The following is a 17,411-nucleotide window of genomic DNA, read 5'->3' as shown; positions in this document are numbered from 1 at the left end:
TCCCCATACACGGTCTATTTGAGTAACTCATTTGTATTTTTCAATTTTACAGTCACTTACATGCTTACTTATCTTTCCAGTACCTCATGATCTCTTTGTTCCTCTTGCTCCATCCTTCACACATTACAGTATGTCTTGCTGTCTTTATCACCTGGTATCCTATCTCTGCTCTCTTTAAGGGTGTGTGTGTGGTGTGTGTGTGTGTGTGTGTGTGTGTGTGTGTGTGTCCAGTATTCTTTTGGGCTTTTCTCTCCTGATGATCTCCTCTCATCCTCAGCAGAGCAGGCTTAATTACAGTGTGGCTCTCCGCGCTCTGCTTGGCGCTGATTAAAAGGGACACTGATGCTCCATAGGGAAAGCATGACTGGGAGTTTGTTCACTTTCATACACACTCTGCTTATCTCTGTCTGACCAGCTCTATTACCATGGCTTTGAGGCCCAGTTTGTAATTGCCTCTCTTTATTACTGTGCCTACATGTCAGGCCAAAGAACAAGGACCCGCTGCATTAATGGAGAGTGTGTGTGGCAAGCCAGGAATGCACACACACAAACACTGATGTGCATAGTTTAACTGTGAATGCTGAGACTGAAGCCATGCACCAAAAAAAAAAAAAATCTGAAAGTGAGTTAGTGTTGTGCTGAGAACAGTTGACCTAATAAAATAGAGGCCATCGAACACTCACATAAAAGGCCTGACTGGCCTGATATGGTCAACAAACTGAAGGTTTTGCACTTCTTTTATGGGGTTTTGCCTATGACTACAAGGTTCATATATTATGATTGGGTACAACTTTCAAATAAGGTGTCCTTTATAAGTGTGTTTTATAAGTTGTAACAAATGCCTTTATTAATAGTTAAACAAGACTAAGAGTCTACAGCCATGCAAGCAAATCTATGTGGCCTCACTTGAATAAGGGCCAATACAGAACTGCTTGTGGAAGGTCAAATAGCTTTGGAAAACCCCTCCGGTAACAAATTTCCAACGTTCGATGAGTGGGGTTCCGTTAACTTTCTGAAACCAACAATGCGGAAAATGCATTGTAAGATCGAGTTTTGACTGAGTATACCTGGGCACTTAGGCACAGTGAGGCTTTGAGCTCAAAATGCTAACATCAGCATGCCACCGATGACAACGATATCCCGCTGATGTTTTAGAATATTTATCATTTTCACCACCTTAGTTTAGTGTTTAGAGGTGTACTAACCTCATGGTGACGCTAAAGGAAAAGTCTGGAGTTCCTCCTTTGCGTACTGTGAATGTCTGTAAAAATGTAAGCCTCACTAGCGGTGTAACAGCATAGCAAACCCTGTTTGGGAAAAATCCCTTTGGCTCCTTCCCTTTCTCTCTCTGTAAGAGACCTGCAGAGCACCTGGATTCAAATCCATTCATTAACACCTGTATTTGTAACTGCAGACTTACAGTAATGGCTTATTGGAAATTAAGAAAGTTATAAATACTTATTAATTGTTAGATACAATTTATTGGGAAATGTTACCTGTAATTGTGTCTCCAACACCTGCACACAAAGATGATATGAATATGTTCCTTCACGCAGCTGTTCCTCGCCTTTGGGACCTCACACGAAACTAGTAGAAAATGTTGTAACACTACATCGCCTGTGTGGAGCTGACACAGCACCTCTCATCAAGATGGAAGAGTGCATGATTCCTGGAGTAAAACAGGCAGATGTTAGCTGTGCAGCCTGGCTTTGCAGAACATCCTTCAGCAGATGGCAAAGCTCAGTGATCAAGACCCTGAGTATGTGTTGAAGTCAGCACATTTCAATTTTTCTTTACACTGCATGTGTCAGCGGGTAGTGTCGTATATAGCCTACCATCAAAAGTCAAGCACGTGTGAAACAGCATTTCTTATCTTCATAGTTGTGGACAGATAAGTAATGAGATTGCTCTAAAAGATACTCCAGTTGTTGATAAATCAACCACAAACAAATTTGCACCACTTTGTCACACAGCTCAATAGTTGAATGCACTTCACAAGCACCCAGTAAATGATGTTTTTTTCTGTCTTCTCATTTCACAGGCTTCATGAAAGTGAGATGAGATTTGAACCTTCATTGTCTGCCTTTGAGTTCCAACAACTTCTCTACAACCTGACAGCTCTCAGGATCAGCAATGCTGGAGGACAGAATTGTAAGTGTTTTTACTTATCGTTATCTCAGTGTGTGTTAAAAACACAATTAACACTATTATTTAAGGCTCTATTTTGCTCTTGACTACTGCGTCTCATATATATATATATATATAGTGCACTGCACTTAGATTGTATTAACATACTCAATGTATTATTAGCAATTTTTTTCCAGATAAATGTGTTGAATGCGTGGCCATTTAAAAAATAACACCAGCAAAATTGCCACAGAAAAACTCCAGAACCCTCACATTTTGAGAAATTAAAAGTACATTCTCTGCACAAAGTAGCTGCAGCTGCACCAAAGATAGTTGCTCAAACAATGTCACTGCTTGTATTCAGGGAATAGTTCAACTGTTCCAAATCTGGCTCAGCAAAAAAAAAAAAAAAAAAAAAACAGGACATTTATTCCCAAAAGTTAGTAACTAGTTCTCGAAATCCGCCTCTTATTTTTATCATGTCCTTCCTCCCTCTCTCCGTCGGATAGTCTGAGTTACAAAGCACAGGCAGGATCTTAGAGTTATTACATGATCAGAGCACCAAGAAGATAGAACAGCTGGCCAAAATCAACATCTCCCTCACACTTACTTATGCCATCTAATTAGTTGTTCATTGCAGGCGTTGTGACACACTCTTGTGTAGTTACACGTGAAATTGCTCATGCAAAATGACTGACACAGAAGTTTGTGCAGAAGCCCAGTCATGCAAATTCTTTCCCACGCGAACCTGCAAACAAAGTCAAGCACACAGTTTACACTGCATCTACTGCACATCACAGGGGAGAATCTGTGTTAATGATTTGTGTTAGGTTTCAAACACCTTCTCAAACACTGTTAGAAGTGCCTTTTTGCTGTAGGCCTTGCAACCAACTTTAAATTCCCATAAAGCTGTTTTCTCAATTCTCTTCTCTCCCTCTCACATTCTTCTTTAGTCTTTAAATGTGTCTCTGCACCACAGATAGTCTCTTTTAATTGTATTTGTAATTGAATTGTATTATTTTAATGACAGAATTGTCTTTCTTTCGACTATAGAGAGGGAATTTGACAGCAGTCACAGGAATTGAGTTTTGACAGCGAGCATAGTCTTGCAAGAGAAATCAATGGCTTAATGTACAGGTACCTAAAGAGACCTAAATTGTCATAGTGAGCAGGGCTATAGTGAGCTATACATTCATTCATCTTCAACCGCTTGTCCCTGTCGGGGTCGCGGGGGGCTGGAGCCGATCCCAGCTGACATCGGCGTGAAATTATGACTTGTCTGACACGGTTTCTCATAGTAAGGATTGATGGAAAGAACTTGAGCAGCATTACCTGGAATTAAAAGTTTTAATTAACTGAAATATAGGACTCAGTGTCTGAATATTGTTTTAATTGCACATTTCCCCCCCATTGAATGAGCTAATGGAATTCAGATAGTGGAGGAGAATAAAGGGTGGAGGCTAAGGCAAGTCATGGAGAGGGAATAGGACAGGCCTACTGATTATCCCTCAGAGGTGCAAATGAACTGGGTTTCATCACCGCTGAAGGAATGGCTGGATCATGACTTGTTAGAAGTCGAGGTCCATCCTCTCCTCTGGTTCTTTCACCCAGATTTACCTCATTATGCAGCCACCAATTCACACATGGTTTATTTCTCATCCAACAAAGCTGTAGTCATTCGTGCACAGCATATTGTATCCATCCATCTCGCATTTCTTCAGTGAGAGCAGATACAGTATTGGACCAGGAACAAAGGTAATTTTGTGTTCTGTGGCTGTGGTTTAGAGAGTCTAGGGTGAAAGGGATTCGGTTCAGGATGGCCTGCCCCCATCACTATTCATGAGAGGAGGGAGAGATCTCGAAACCCCACAGGAACTGCACGTCTGACATACCTGCACAGAGTCTCCTGTCTCCTTTTCTTCTTGTCTTGCTATGCTGGAGTGATTTATTAATTTGCTATATCAAAGATTCCCTGGATGACGAGTGTACATGTGTGGGCGCAGACGTGCGCATGTGTGTGTGTGTGTGTGTGTGTGTGTGTGTGTGTGTGTGTGTGTGTCTGTCTGTGTCTGTGTGTGTGTGTGTGTGTGTGTGTGTGTGCAAGTGAGCATTAAGTGTGGCATTTTCAGGCATGCGTGGGTGGATTCATCTGTTATTGTGTGCTTGTGTGTGCCTGTGTGTGTGTATGTGTGTGTTTGTGTCAGACTGTAAACTGTAAACACAGGCCAGAACCTGTAATGAGACAGGCAGGGAGGGACGACACTGCAACAAATGCTAATAACCTGCTGCTTCACAAGATGCAAACAGGGACAGACAGACTGACAGACGGACAGGCAGACACACACACACACACACACACACACACATTCACACATACACCAAAATAAAAACTTGTGCCCTAAACACTTCAACAGGTCTCTGAAGCAACAATTAAGTTTAATACCTACCTTTCATAAGCATCAGATTTAAGACAAAACGCTCTTCATATCTTTTCTCTTTCTTTCTCTCCAGACACATCGCAGCTTGCGGGAGTAACTATGACCTCAGCTATCATCTCCTCTGGTCCAGCCAACTCTCCTGCCCCATGGGTGGAATCTTGCTCGTGTCCCCCGGGTTTTGCAGGCCAGTTTTGCGAGCGGTGCGCCCCAGGATTTACTCGGGAAGATGCCGGCAGAGGGCCTCTCGCAGCATGTGTGCCATGCAACTGCCACCAGCATGGAACCTGTCATCCAGAGACAGGTAATAAGTTAAACACTTACAGTATATTTGTATGTTAACAACTTTATTGAAATAAAGATAAATCTGTAGGCATGATCCTGTTAGCACCAATTCACTGACAACCATCAACGTTGTTTCTGTTTCAATGGCACACGTAGAAAAGCCTGAAGTGCGGGACGTTGTATATTGAAAGGAGAACTCTACCAGTTTTACAATTTCATTGACTAGTCACAGCGAGTGCCTCAAAGACCTGTGAAAACAGCTGTAGAATGTGTTTTTCGTTTCTCCTCTGTTGAGGTACTTAGAAAACTGATCCGATGCTAAAAGGTGGAATTAGAAACAATGCAGTCTGTTGATTGGTGCAGATGTGCGGGGAAACACTGCTTTAGTGCACTATATTTGCTGCCCACTATTGAATCTGTCTTCTGAGTGAACACGCTTATCCACTCTGTGGTGCTCTCAAAAATTCCACAATGGAAGAGAGAAGCATTTTCCATGGCATGTACAGTGGGAGATGACATTTTTTCGGGAATCCTATGGGATTCACCTGAGTTTGACAAGACAGGATAGGTCAGTTTTGAATATAAATATGAACTTCCCATCTGTCCCGTATGGCATAATTTTGGGAAGCGTAGGAGCTTGACCAATATTAGGATCTCTCAGACTCTGCTGCAGCAACTCTGATCATTTTTGCAATCTGCAGTCTCTTGCAAGTTCCCCAATTACATGAAAGTACAAAACTACTGTATTCAGTACTATCACTGGAGTACTATTTTAAGATTGGAAGTAAATTAGATGCATCATTATGTTTCATTTTCTTTAGTGCATCAAAAGACAACAATCTTGAATGTTGACTTTGGCAGCACCTATGGCAATAAGCAGTAATTGCAGGTGTGTTCTGGGATCTCACTTAGAAAAGATCCAACCAGAGTCGCCTGTGTGCCGTCAGTCAGTTGGCAGTTTTACTTCTTCCGTTGAATATTTTTCTTTTTCTTTGGATTTGCACTTGTTTTCCAAGTGTGTAGTCATCAGACTTTTCTTTGTATGTTGGGCCATAGTAAGAGTTTACTTGCAACAACTGCTGTGTGATGGAATTGAATCACTAACCCCGCACTGCTTGTGATTGATCCCAAGGGAATCTCACCACAACTAGTTTGTGATACCGCAAATGCAAAGAGCTTTCATCAGTGGGCCATGGGCCAACTCAATCATCATACAAATAAATAGTGACTGTACAGACGTATATTATAATGAAAATCTTCTAGATTATTACTTTGTGGTAGCTCCAAACAGTATGTAAAAGGAAAAAATCTAATCATAATTATAAGACTGATTTTTTTTTTCTGAAGTAATTTAAAACTACCTTTCCATGAGTCAGCGCTCGATGCTAATACCTTTACCATTGGCCGTGGCGACAAGCTTTGCTCATTGTTTAACAGAAAAGCATGTTGTAGAATATTAAACTGATCCAGGTTAATAGTTAGGCAGCAAAGCCATTCTTACGAAGCACTCAGTCAGTGTAACATTAGATGAGGAATCATCAGAGGTTGTTGAGACAATATTTTCTGTCACAGTGCCTCTGAGAGAGCAGAGGGAACAGAAAGAGATGAAGGCTGTTCGACTGAAGCATTTTTCTGTGTCTTCCCAGAGTTGACATTCAGTCATCATCGCTTCAAGGGAATGTAACTCAGTCATCCCTCAGGTGTATTGGCAAGCTATCACTCAAACTAAGAACTTGATGGCTGTACTAATACAGCAATACCCTCATTTCACACAACTAATCTTTATAATAACAGCTAAACTAGGAGTGTGTTAACACACCTGACATTTTTATGGGCGATAATAACAGCAGCTGCAGTATTCTTTCAGATTCATATCCTTAACGAATCGTCCCGTAAATGACAGAAGTTAAACAGCAGCTGTTGAGTGTGTAAACAAGTCAGCCTCTGTGCAATCTGGGAGTATTTACTATATACACGCTCTTTCTTTTTCTCCCCGAGTCTTTTCTACACTATCTCATTCTCACAGCTTTAAACTATTCTCTCCATCGCACCAAGAACAGACAACTCTCCCATCCAAGGTTCCACCCTTTATCTTTTATCTTTCCTTAATATCTCTCTTCCTCTCTATCTCTCCCTACCCTCAGACTTAAAGTATCAGAGATCTGACCTAGTTAGGAGATGCCTGAAGCTTTGGCTGCGAGTGTATGTGTGTGTGTGTGTGTGTGTGTGTGTGTGTGTGTGTGTGTGTGTGTGTGTGTGTGTGTGTGTGTGTGTGTGTGTGTGTGTGTGTGTGTGTGTGTGTGTGTGTGTGTGTGTGTGTGTGTGTGTGTGTGTGTGTGTGTGTTTGTGTGCGTGCATGTGTGCGTGCGTGTTTATATGAGTTTGTGCACGTCTGAGGTCTGGAAGCAAGTCTGGTATCACTGCCTGCCTGCCTCCTCCCTAATTAGACTTGTTAGCCACCTCTTGGCTAATGATGTCTAATTTGCTTGCAGATTTCCTGTCTCTTATGTCTCTTCTCAATCAGGATGACTCTCTTTATCTCTCTCTATCTCTCCCTCTCTCACACACACACACACACACACACACGCACACACACACTTGTTCTCTCTGACTCTTCCTGTTCCCCAGACTCCCTAGTCAGCCTCTCGCTGGCTTCCTTCTTCCTCTCAGCTAGGATTGCACCTGTTCTCCTCTTGTCACCTTGACTTTGTTTTTAGCGTCCTTGACTCCCTTCTGTGCAGGTTCCTCTCAAGTTTCCACTCCCTGTATCTCTTGCCATCTTACATATTTCCTTTGTATATATATAGTATCCAGCATTCTGTTTTTTTTCCATATGCTGTTATTAAGTTAAGTCAAGTCATTTAATGTTGATGTAGTGCCAAAAATAACAACCGGAATGCAAAAGCAAAAAAGTGAAGAGATTAAAGTTTAAAGAGTTGTTTAAAGTAAATTATTGTCATTATTTCTTAACTCACAAGTGTAACAGCTGACATCAAAGCAAGATGGAGTTTAGCAGCATTTAGCATATCAACAGATTTCACACCTGACAAGCCTCCACAGATTTCTTATACACACACACACACACACACACACACACACACACACACACACACACACACACACACACACAGGCACACGTTTTAAAAATATTGGATCAATGCGTGTTAAATATGGAACATGAAGTGTCCTTTGAGTCATGCATCAAAAATACTCTTTTGTGTTGTGTCCTTTGGCATGAATCTCTTGGGTTGAATTGAATTAAGTGACAATCAGGAAGCTAGTTAAAATTATCCTTTTCCAATGGATGATGGCATGTCATCCTCTGACAGCCAGTTGGCTTGCCTTTAATAAAAAAGGGGGGAGAGCAAACAAACAGCAGACGCTCTTCATAAATCTATAAGTTCAGGTCAAGGGGAACTATCAAAGTAAGTTGATTAGAGACACCCTGTTCATCATTTGTCACCAGGAGGGCGTACCAACCTGCTGTTTCTCCTATCAGAATCTTAATTGCTGTATAATTACCTAACGACTTGTATCATCACGCAGGGTGTGCCCAGACAGAACTGGGATGGCGTTTATTCACTGGCTGCTGAGGGAAACTGCAGCCAATGGTGCTTCATAATCATGATTTATTAACACTCTCTCAGTCGTGCCCGTTGTATTTGCAGTAGCGCGAAAAACAACAGATTGGAAATGTTAATATTTGTGGAGCAAATTGCGATTTCTGCCGAGTACTTGTGCTGCAGGGCTGATGACGTCCAACATATGTCCTTCAGATATATATATATAAACATCTGTGTAGTTGAACTGGCTTGAACAAGCTACTATACAGTATGTACGCTATGCAATTAACAGCATGTGTTAATTGCATTCACACCATCCATAAAATTGTGGAGAAGCCATGATTTATAAGCTTGAGGGAGCGTGTTAAGGAAGAAAAGGGATGATTGTAATGCATAGGTAAAATGGAGACACTCAATTTTCTCTGCGGCCCACACTGTAGGGGAGCGCTCATCAATCACCTAAACAAATGAAACACATGATGCTCCCGACACTGTAGTCTTTGTTGAGTATTGAGCATTAGGGTGCTGTATTAGAGCCCCTCTGTTAGCCCTGCTTCCTAATAGACCTTTGTTAGTCCTCCATTATGAACCACACTTACATCTTCGAAGAACAATGTTGTTTTCTGCTCCTGAGGAAAAATGAAAAGTTGCAAAATAATTAGGGGACAAGTCAAATTTCTAGTCATGAGGAGTAGTGCTTTCCTGTGAAAATTGTTGCAGGCATCTGCAGACAACTTCCTCAATTCTAAGACGTTTACTCAAGCTCGAGAGGGAACTTCACATTTTTAGCACAAAGCGCTAAGCACTGTTACAAACCAGGGGCATGGAATTTGAAAGATGTGGGTATTTACCAAACATAGAGGGTCTGTTGAAAAAGATGCTATCTAGTCAAGCTGGCAAGTGTGTGTGTGTGTGTGCGTGTGTGTGTGTGTGCGCGCGTAGTGCAGTGTTTTTGAAGCTAAAAGTCATGATATCTCAGCCTCTGTTGCTTTGATTTGAACCATAACTTTTTGGTTATGTGACTTAAGGGAATGCAAAGCTGTTTTCACATATGAACCATGTCATGAGAATCAGGTACGGAGATAGTCCGGAGTTTCTCTTCCACACATGCAGCACACAGCTTAACGTCATCAAGCTTACGTGGAGATCCGGTAAGACTCAATCAGACTTTTGCGTTCACACATACAGCTCTGTCTGTTAATGTCTAGATAATTTCAAGTTTCAAGGTTCAAGTCTGTCCATCGGCCGTTCCACCACTTTGGTTCAGGTATTTGATGGATAGCCATGATATTTAGTACAGACATTCCCATCTGCCTTGGCTGTACTTTGTGTTTAGTGCTAACTAGCTGATCTTAGCATGGGAACATTGTTGTTAAATGTTCTTATATCAGTGTAAATACTAATTTAAGTCTTCAAAAGGATATAATCCAATCCTGGCCTAATAATGTAATGTAGATACAAAAGCTATTGTAGAGAATACTTGTTTTCAAGGGAACCCAGGGCAACGGCAACTTCCGGGTCGGCCTACAAAAATACGTCATCCCTGCAGCATTCTATGGCTTTCTGTACATGTCACCACATTAAGCACGCCCCATATTAGATAAGCATTAGTGACTGGCCGAAAACGTTACATGCCGCTGGAAATCTGTCCAAAATGGAGGGGGGACCAACAGACGCTTCTGCCAGAGCAAATGAAACATGAGCTTGCAGATTCTTCTGGTTTCCAGGTAACCAAGCCCTGGGAATCATTTGATTAATTTCCCCTGTCCTTATTAACGACACATTATTAATGAGAAATCACATATTAATTAGGTTAAAAGTGCATTGACTTCACTTACAATTTTTTCCCCCAATATATCTCATATCATCTTGCGGCTATTAAGAAGGGCCAGCTGCATTCTGCTAACCACAAGTACCTGAATGCAGCATGTTTATTGGCTCTGCAACTCCAGAATAAATAAGGTCTTTCTGCTCCTGCTCTGTTCTGTTTCATAACAGCATAGGCTTGTTTCTCACTATGACATTTGTGCAGGGCCAAATTTCTGAATAATGCACAATGGTTTTGCATAGCTAAATGTCACACCCACTGCAGTCTTGTGGCGGAGGTCAGGAAAACAGAAGCTTTTTTTTTGTTCTTGGTTTGTGAGGGGGAACGGACCGCCAGGGACTCCTGCAGCAAAATACATTGAAGTGTTCCTAATAAAGGCCATCACCTAGAGTAGCTGTCTCCTTGCATCAATTAGGGTACGGACGAAGAAATGACCAAACATACTGCTCATTGCAATACTCATTTTGCTAGGTTAAAATGGAGGATACTGTGAGTCAGTGTTTACCAACAAAGGGCTGCTTCAGAATGAGACAGAGTAAGCCAGGGCGTGCATTTCCGAAATGCCTGTTTAAATGCCATCTCCAGCTCTCTAAGGTCATTATTTAGAGAAATCTATGGGAGAAAGTTGAGGCTGACAAACTGAAAGAGAGTGAAGCCGGCTCGAGCACTGGCTTATTCTGCCCCCTAATCTCTCTGGTGGGCTGCGTTTGTTACAGGCTTAGCCCTGAGATGCCTGGCCCGTATCAGCGTGATGGGATATGAGGAGCGACAGTGAGGGGGAAAAGGAAGTGAGAAAGAGCAAAAAAGACAGATGTAGTCAGTTAGAATGAATCTCACTATGTAATTTCTCCTGCTGATCCTATTCAGCACGCTTCACTTATCTCCTCACAACCAGCACATTTATTTTACACCAAAATAAACAGAAAGATAAACAATATGCACACTCTGTCTGCCTGCCTTGGTCTGCAGTCACACTGTCAGAGATCACTGATTTGAAAAGATTTCAACCATCCCCTTGATGAAATTAGCTTAGACAAGTAAAACATAGCACAACCAACCTGGTACATCACCAAAATGAATGCAAATGATTACTTTTACCCTGTCTAAAAACAGCAGATATGATAAGAAAACCTCCAGAAAAGAACACTGTACTACCTTCTGTATTCTACACAGAAAGCTACAAAAAGCAAAGAAAATGATACAATTAAAGGGACACACGCAATTAAGTATTACACAAGAGACACATTTAAGAAAGAGCCTACAGTCATGCTCTCTTTGAGGCTGTGCTTCGGCATATATATAATATATAATGTACATTTGTACATCTGTGGCTACTGGATTTTCATTAATTTGCGGGTGTTTCGGTGTTTCATAAACTAACATTGGACAATGTGAAATTTTGATCTGATCATGGGCATCATCGAAGTCATTTGTATTCATTATGTTGGTAACAAAAATGTCTCCTAGATTGTTTGGCAATTCAGTAGTTGTTGAATCATTTCACCAAAACCACAAATGTCAACCTCATGATGACACTAGATGAAAAGTTGTGGGATCATCCAAGTCATAAAGATGCACCCTCTTCTCTGTACAAAGTTTTTGCCATTGAGATATTTCACAGGTGCCACTAGATGAAAAGCCAGCGGATCACCAAAGGATTCATCATCTGGAGACTATGAATGTCCAGACAAATTCAGGGCTTCATCCAGCTAGATGTTGACATATTTCAATCTGGATCAGACTGGTGGGCCGACAGACAAGCTGACATTACAATCCGCTAGCCTGGCTAAAAAGAGTAGAAAGATAAACCTAGTGCGAGAGAAAGCCAGAGAAAGTCTCATTGTTAAATCAGCTGAATAAAAGGGATGTTCAAACACTGACATTAGATCGGAGTAAAATACACAGTGAATCCTTCATCCAACTCCTCTATAACAACTAGGTGACCCAGAGCGAGACGACGTGAGCTACAACCACTGCTGTTAGAGTCCCCCTCCCTGATACCTTGGGGCTTTGGACATAACAATTTGCCTGACAGCCTCTGTACACAAAATAGAAATTGATGCATTCATTTCCCACAGTCCTACTATGACAAAACGTATCTCCCCAGTCATCCGTATTTTGTACATTATGTATGGAAGTGGACAGAATATACAACCCTTCCTTCTTGCCTTCAACATCCTCCCTCTCTCCTCTGCAGCAGTCCGACCATTCAGATCCCACTGACGAGCCACATCTGCAGCAGCAGTAGGCACTGGCAATATGTCTGTGTTAAATTAGAGAGCAACATCCCCATCAAACAGTCCCGCAGCAGATTTACCCCAACTTCTACCCTCAAGGCCTCAGAGCTGCCGACACATTCTCTCTGTGTCTCTCTCTTTCTGTTTGGTTCCCTTCTCTCCTTCATTAAAACAGAGAGCTGCATTCATTAGTAAATACATTTCCTTGGCCAGAAGCTTTTTAATGTTCCACAGGGCTAAGAGGACAAGCCTCCTGGATAATGTGGAGGTCTTGAAAAGCTTATGTTTCTGTGACATCCCATCCATGTTGTGCATCTTAGTTTAGAGAAATTTTGCTTTCTTTCCACTTGAAAGGCATTTGTCACTGCGGGGCAACAACAAAAAGTAGCCTAAATAGTCAAACAACTTTAGCTGCCACATGTTGCTCTGAACTTGTGACTTGTTTCACTTGTAATTCTGAGCTCACACGTCATCAAAGACCTCACACAGGGGGAGAGACCTCCCAAGATGGTGCAGAATGACATGCAATGATCTTCAGAAACTCAATTTGGTCAGTAAATAAATGAGATCTTGAGGGCAAGAACGTAATAACAGAAGAGGCAGACTCTTATCGTCATCAAAACAAAAACATGCTTATTTAAAATCCATTTCTGTTTAGATTTTCTTTCCTACCTTTATCTCTGTCTGGTGTAAAAGCCACAACAAGCTACTGCAAACAAGGAAAACCACTATCCTTGGTAGAGCTGCTCTTTACACTTTTGTTTGAGAGGAATACTGAATGATGCACAAGTGTAAACACATTCAATGAGGGGAGATGTGGAAAAAGGTTGATGGTAAAGATGACAATCTTTCATTCATTCTGTAGTGCCCCTGCGGCTATAATACAACGACGTTTTCTGATGTATTCCTATTCTCCACGAGTGGCATCCTTAATGAAGTGCATTAGTCCTGGATGTGTGTGTGTATGCCTGTAGAGTACAATGTTGAGTGGAAGGATGAGGTACAGGTAAAATGAGCACTGGTAGAAAAGGAGCTCTTGTTATATGTGTATGATGTAGGGCTCTTCTTCAGAAAAGAAAATCCAGACCGCTTGTTTCCCATACAGAAATATTGCTTTGCCATCACAAAACAGACAGGCCGAGTTCAAGCAGAAAGCAGAGCACTGAAGTGCAGTGAGTGTGAGAGGGCGAGAGCAGAATAGCGGGGATTGTGTGGATTTGTCAAAGGATTCAAAGTGTGCAGCTCCACTGGGGAACTTCACAGAAATCCCAAATCATTACGGCTGAATGAGCAGTCATTGATTCATTGATAAAAATGATTCTGCGGGGACATTACAAAGTAATGATAATTAGCATGACGAGGAGTATGGACTATCATGTGAAGAGCAAGCCTGCCATTCAGCTACAGTTTGTGATGCATGGCGTTATCTTTTCACCGGAGCCAATGGAATGATAATAGTGTTGAGGAGGACCTCAGTGGCTCTACTGCCTCATATCACGCTCAGTCATCTTCACACTCAGTAAAGTCAGCACATTTCTGCTGCCATTAAATTTGCTATGGCTCATTGGGGATTGACACCCCACACCATCAGTGTCATTGTAATGCCTTGTGAAACTCAAGAAAGATTCACTTTCACTTTATGCAAGGAACAATCATTATGGCTAAATACTCTGTTTAAATGACTGGCATTACATCCTTCGGAAGTTATGCATTATTCACCATACCGAGGAACTAATGATTTTTACCCAGAAGTCCACACTTCATCGGGCAACCGGATAATTATTGACCCAAATGGCAGTGTGAACATTTCAGCTTTTGCAGCCGCTATTTCCATATCATATCTAATATACTTGACTTACAGATCTGAAGTTAACAGGGCTTTATTTAGTGATGGCAGGCAATAGCTGCAGTGACCCCATAACTAGCGGCATGAATTTCTTTACTCCAGTATTCAGTGGTGTGAGCTGATTTAAAAATGCACAGCAAAGAGCTCCTCTGTGAATCACACCGTAGGCTATGAGGGAGTGATGGGAGGTTTTAATGAGGACTCTGTTAAATCTCACACCCGCAGATTATTTGCTATGCATCGAGATCTTATTGGTGTTCTCTAGAAAATCATCGCAATTATTGTTATCAACCCGTGCCGAAGTCATTTCAGAAGCTCTGAAATTTAAAAATCATTCAAATAATTGTAAGTCGTCTGATATGCAGACACCCAGTGAATATTAAACACCAAACAGTGCAGCAGAGATGTTTAATATCTTCCTGCAGCAACAAAAGCAGATATTATTTCGTTACATTTTAAACTGCATAAATGTTTATACAAATTTGATGAAAGCCAGCTCATTGCGGTCTTATGATGAATTAAAATTTGTAAGCATCTCAGCAGCTGCTTTTCCTTTGCGGTTCTTAAAGAATGTCAACACTTTGTGTAAGCTTTAGTCGGTCACTTATTAAATTAGAATGTCGCATTGTATTATGTCACATTTTCCCTGTTTCATTTCAGAAGTCGCCGTTGCACAAATTCAGCAGCACGGGGGAGGTTCGGAGGGTGTATGTGCATCGTATCATCTCAGTCTGTGACGTTAGAGCCACTGCAGGTCACTGAACTGCAGCAGGAGACAGGGTTGTTTTACTCTCAGTCTTTTTGCTATTTCACAGTCATACAGTCCTATCAGACATGTCAGTTTCTTCCCTGCTATGGATGTTTTCTGTGATTATCATGTTATATCATTCAGCTCTGTCTGTACCCTACTGGATATAAAATATGGAGCGATGAAAGCTGAATATCTGCTCAATAAAGAGATTCGGTTTATGTAAGTGTGTATGTATATTGACAAGTGTTGCACATGAATGAATCCTTTAAAGTGCTTTCAAGCTGCAAGTTGTTTTTCCAAGGCTTTCGAAACAACAGTTTGTTTTTAAGGACATCACAGAATTGGTTATCTCTCCCACTTGCTTGGGAATTGCTTTACTTCTTGAAGGTCTTTCAGACTGCATTTGGCTCTTATATTTCCCAAAGCAATTATAGTCAGGGTGAATTTAGTTGTCTTCCGCTGTCCGTGGTGGGCTGTGGGGAATGTTTTTTTACCGGCTTTGCCTGTGGAGTGGAATATTTGCATGGACTGGCTGCAGTTGTGGTCAGAGACACAGCGCACTCTGCTGGAGATGGAGAAAACATCACCCTCTGCGGTCTATTTGTGTCAAACCCAAAGTGTAAAAAAAAACAATGACGCATTTTAGCAGGTGTGCATGTCTGTTTCAGGTGTATGTGAGTGCTCAGACTTCACCACTGGGATGACCTGTGAGCACTGCCTGGATGGTTACTACGGCAACGCTTTGATTGGCACGCCTGGTGATTGTCAGCCCTGCCCTTGCCCGGACAGTACCAGCTGTGCTTTAATTGCGGGGACAGGACAGGTGGTCTGTACCAACTGCCCTACAGGACAGACAGGTGAGATGAACCACCAACAACGTTAAATAATTTCTGGCACCACACAATAATTAATGGGCTTCATGTCAACAACAAAGTGATAGAATATTTCCACCAGCTTGATACTGAAAAGACTGGCTTTAAAGCAAGCTCATTTGCAGGGAATGTCATTCATCAATGCCACCTGTGATGGAGGCACTTCTGATGTCGGTTTTTAAATTTAATTAAAACAGTCTGAGCTGACATGGGGATGACTTCCAACTGTGTTCAAGTCCAGCTCATCTCTCTAATTCCTGCCCGATCCCTGCACCTCTGCCCCTGTGTAGGGATGCGCTGTCAGATGTGTGAAGATGGTTACTATGGTGACCCCCTGGGACAATTCGGGGCAGCTCAGCCTTGTGCGAGATGCGACTGCAATGGCAACGTGGACTTCAACGCAGTGGGAATATGTGACCACATTACTGGCCGATGTCTGAAATGCCTGGGACACACAGAGGGCGACCAATGCCAGCGCTGCCAGCAGGGTTTCTACGGTGATGCCCTGAACAAGACCGCTGGCCAGAAGTGCAAGTGTGAGTAACTGGGAAGGGACTGCGATGGAACATTTGTCAATCAATTAATTATTTATTGAGAGAGATTGTCTCCATTCCTCTCTAAACATGTGCTGAGTTCACCTGAATGTTTCACCTTCACTGTGAAGAATGATGTATGTGCAAAGTTTGACACTAGAAGGCTGTTTTCACATTCATCTGCTGAAGGGGAAAGTTTCTCTACGCTCCCCTTAAAATCGTGTACATAAAGCATGACGTTGTGACATCACTACTTGGACCAATTACGGTCCAAGAGAGAACTACCTAATTAAAGGTGCACCATAATTTTCCCCAAGTCAGTCAGAGCAGACTGGGCTTTCCGGGAGGGTGAATGAGATAGATGCTAAAACGGAGAGTTTCAGGCACAGGGTAAATACAGGAATATTCAGACAGACAGTATGAGAAAAATAATGTATCTTTGGGGCGTTAAAGCATGTAAATATATTCTATTAGACACCCAAAATACAAGTATTAACTGTAAAATGAGATTGTTAAGATTTAACAATGAAGAATAAGGAGTAGCTGTGATTTTAACAACTTTCAACAGAGTAACTGAACTATTATTATAATTTCTTTATTCAAAGCAAAGCATTTTTTTTTTTACCTGTTCTTGAGAGCTTATTCAAGACATGCATGACATGCCATCAATGCGCCTTTTAGAATTCAGATTGTTCTGTTCACCACACAATAGGAAGTAATGTAATAGTCAAATTCCATTAAAAGACTACATGGCCTTGGGTTTAGATTTTGAAGGGACACAGAAAATGGTGCATTTAAATGGATTTTACTCATAAATTCAGGAGTTCAAATTCAACACGTGTAGTACTTTTGAGACATGAAAGGCAAAAGCTGAAAATGGGGTGAACAAATGGCTGTGAGTCACATTGATACCTTTAAGAAAAGGTTGGGAGAA

At 41.7% G+C, this 17,411-nt stretch overlaps 1 protein-coding gene across 1 annotated transcript in view; it reads left to right on the top strand.

The window, feature by feature from the left end:
* lamc3 (laminin, gamma 3) overlaps positions 1-17,411 on the top strand; it is a 101,533-nt gene that overhangs the window by 69,035 nt on the left and 15,087 nt on the right. Inside the window, exons 11-14 of the mRNA XM_083930420.1 lie at positions 2,042-2,151; positions 4,639-4,866; positions 15,741-15,929; positions 16,235-16,480. Coding sequence (XP_083786546.1) covers positions 2,042-2,151; positions 4,639-4,866; positions 15,741-15,929; positions 16,235-16,480 — 773 coding nt within the window. The remainder of the gene's footprint in view (positions 1-2,041; positions 2,152-4,638; positions 4,867-15,740; positions 15,930-16,234; positions 16,481-17,411) is intronic.

This window comes from Echiichthys vipera, assembly GCF_963691815.1.
Source record: "Echiichthys vipera genome assembly, chromosome: 16".
Taxonomy (NCBI): domain Eukaryota; kingdom Metazoa; phylum Chordata; class Actinopteri; order Perciformes; family Trachinidae; genus Echiichthys; species Echiichthys vipera.
Note: the sequence above shows the minus strand (reverse complement) of the source record. Positions and strands in the feature narration are given on the sequence as shown.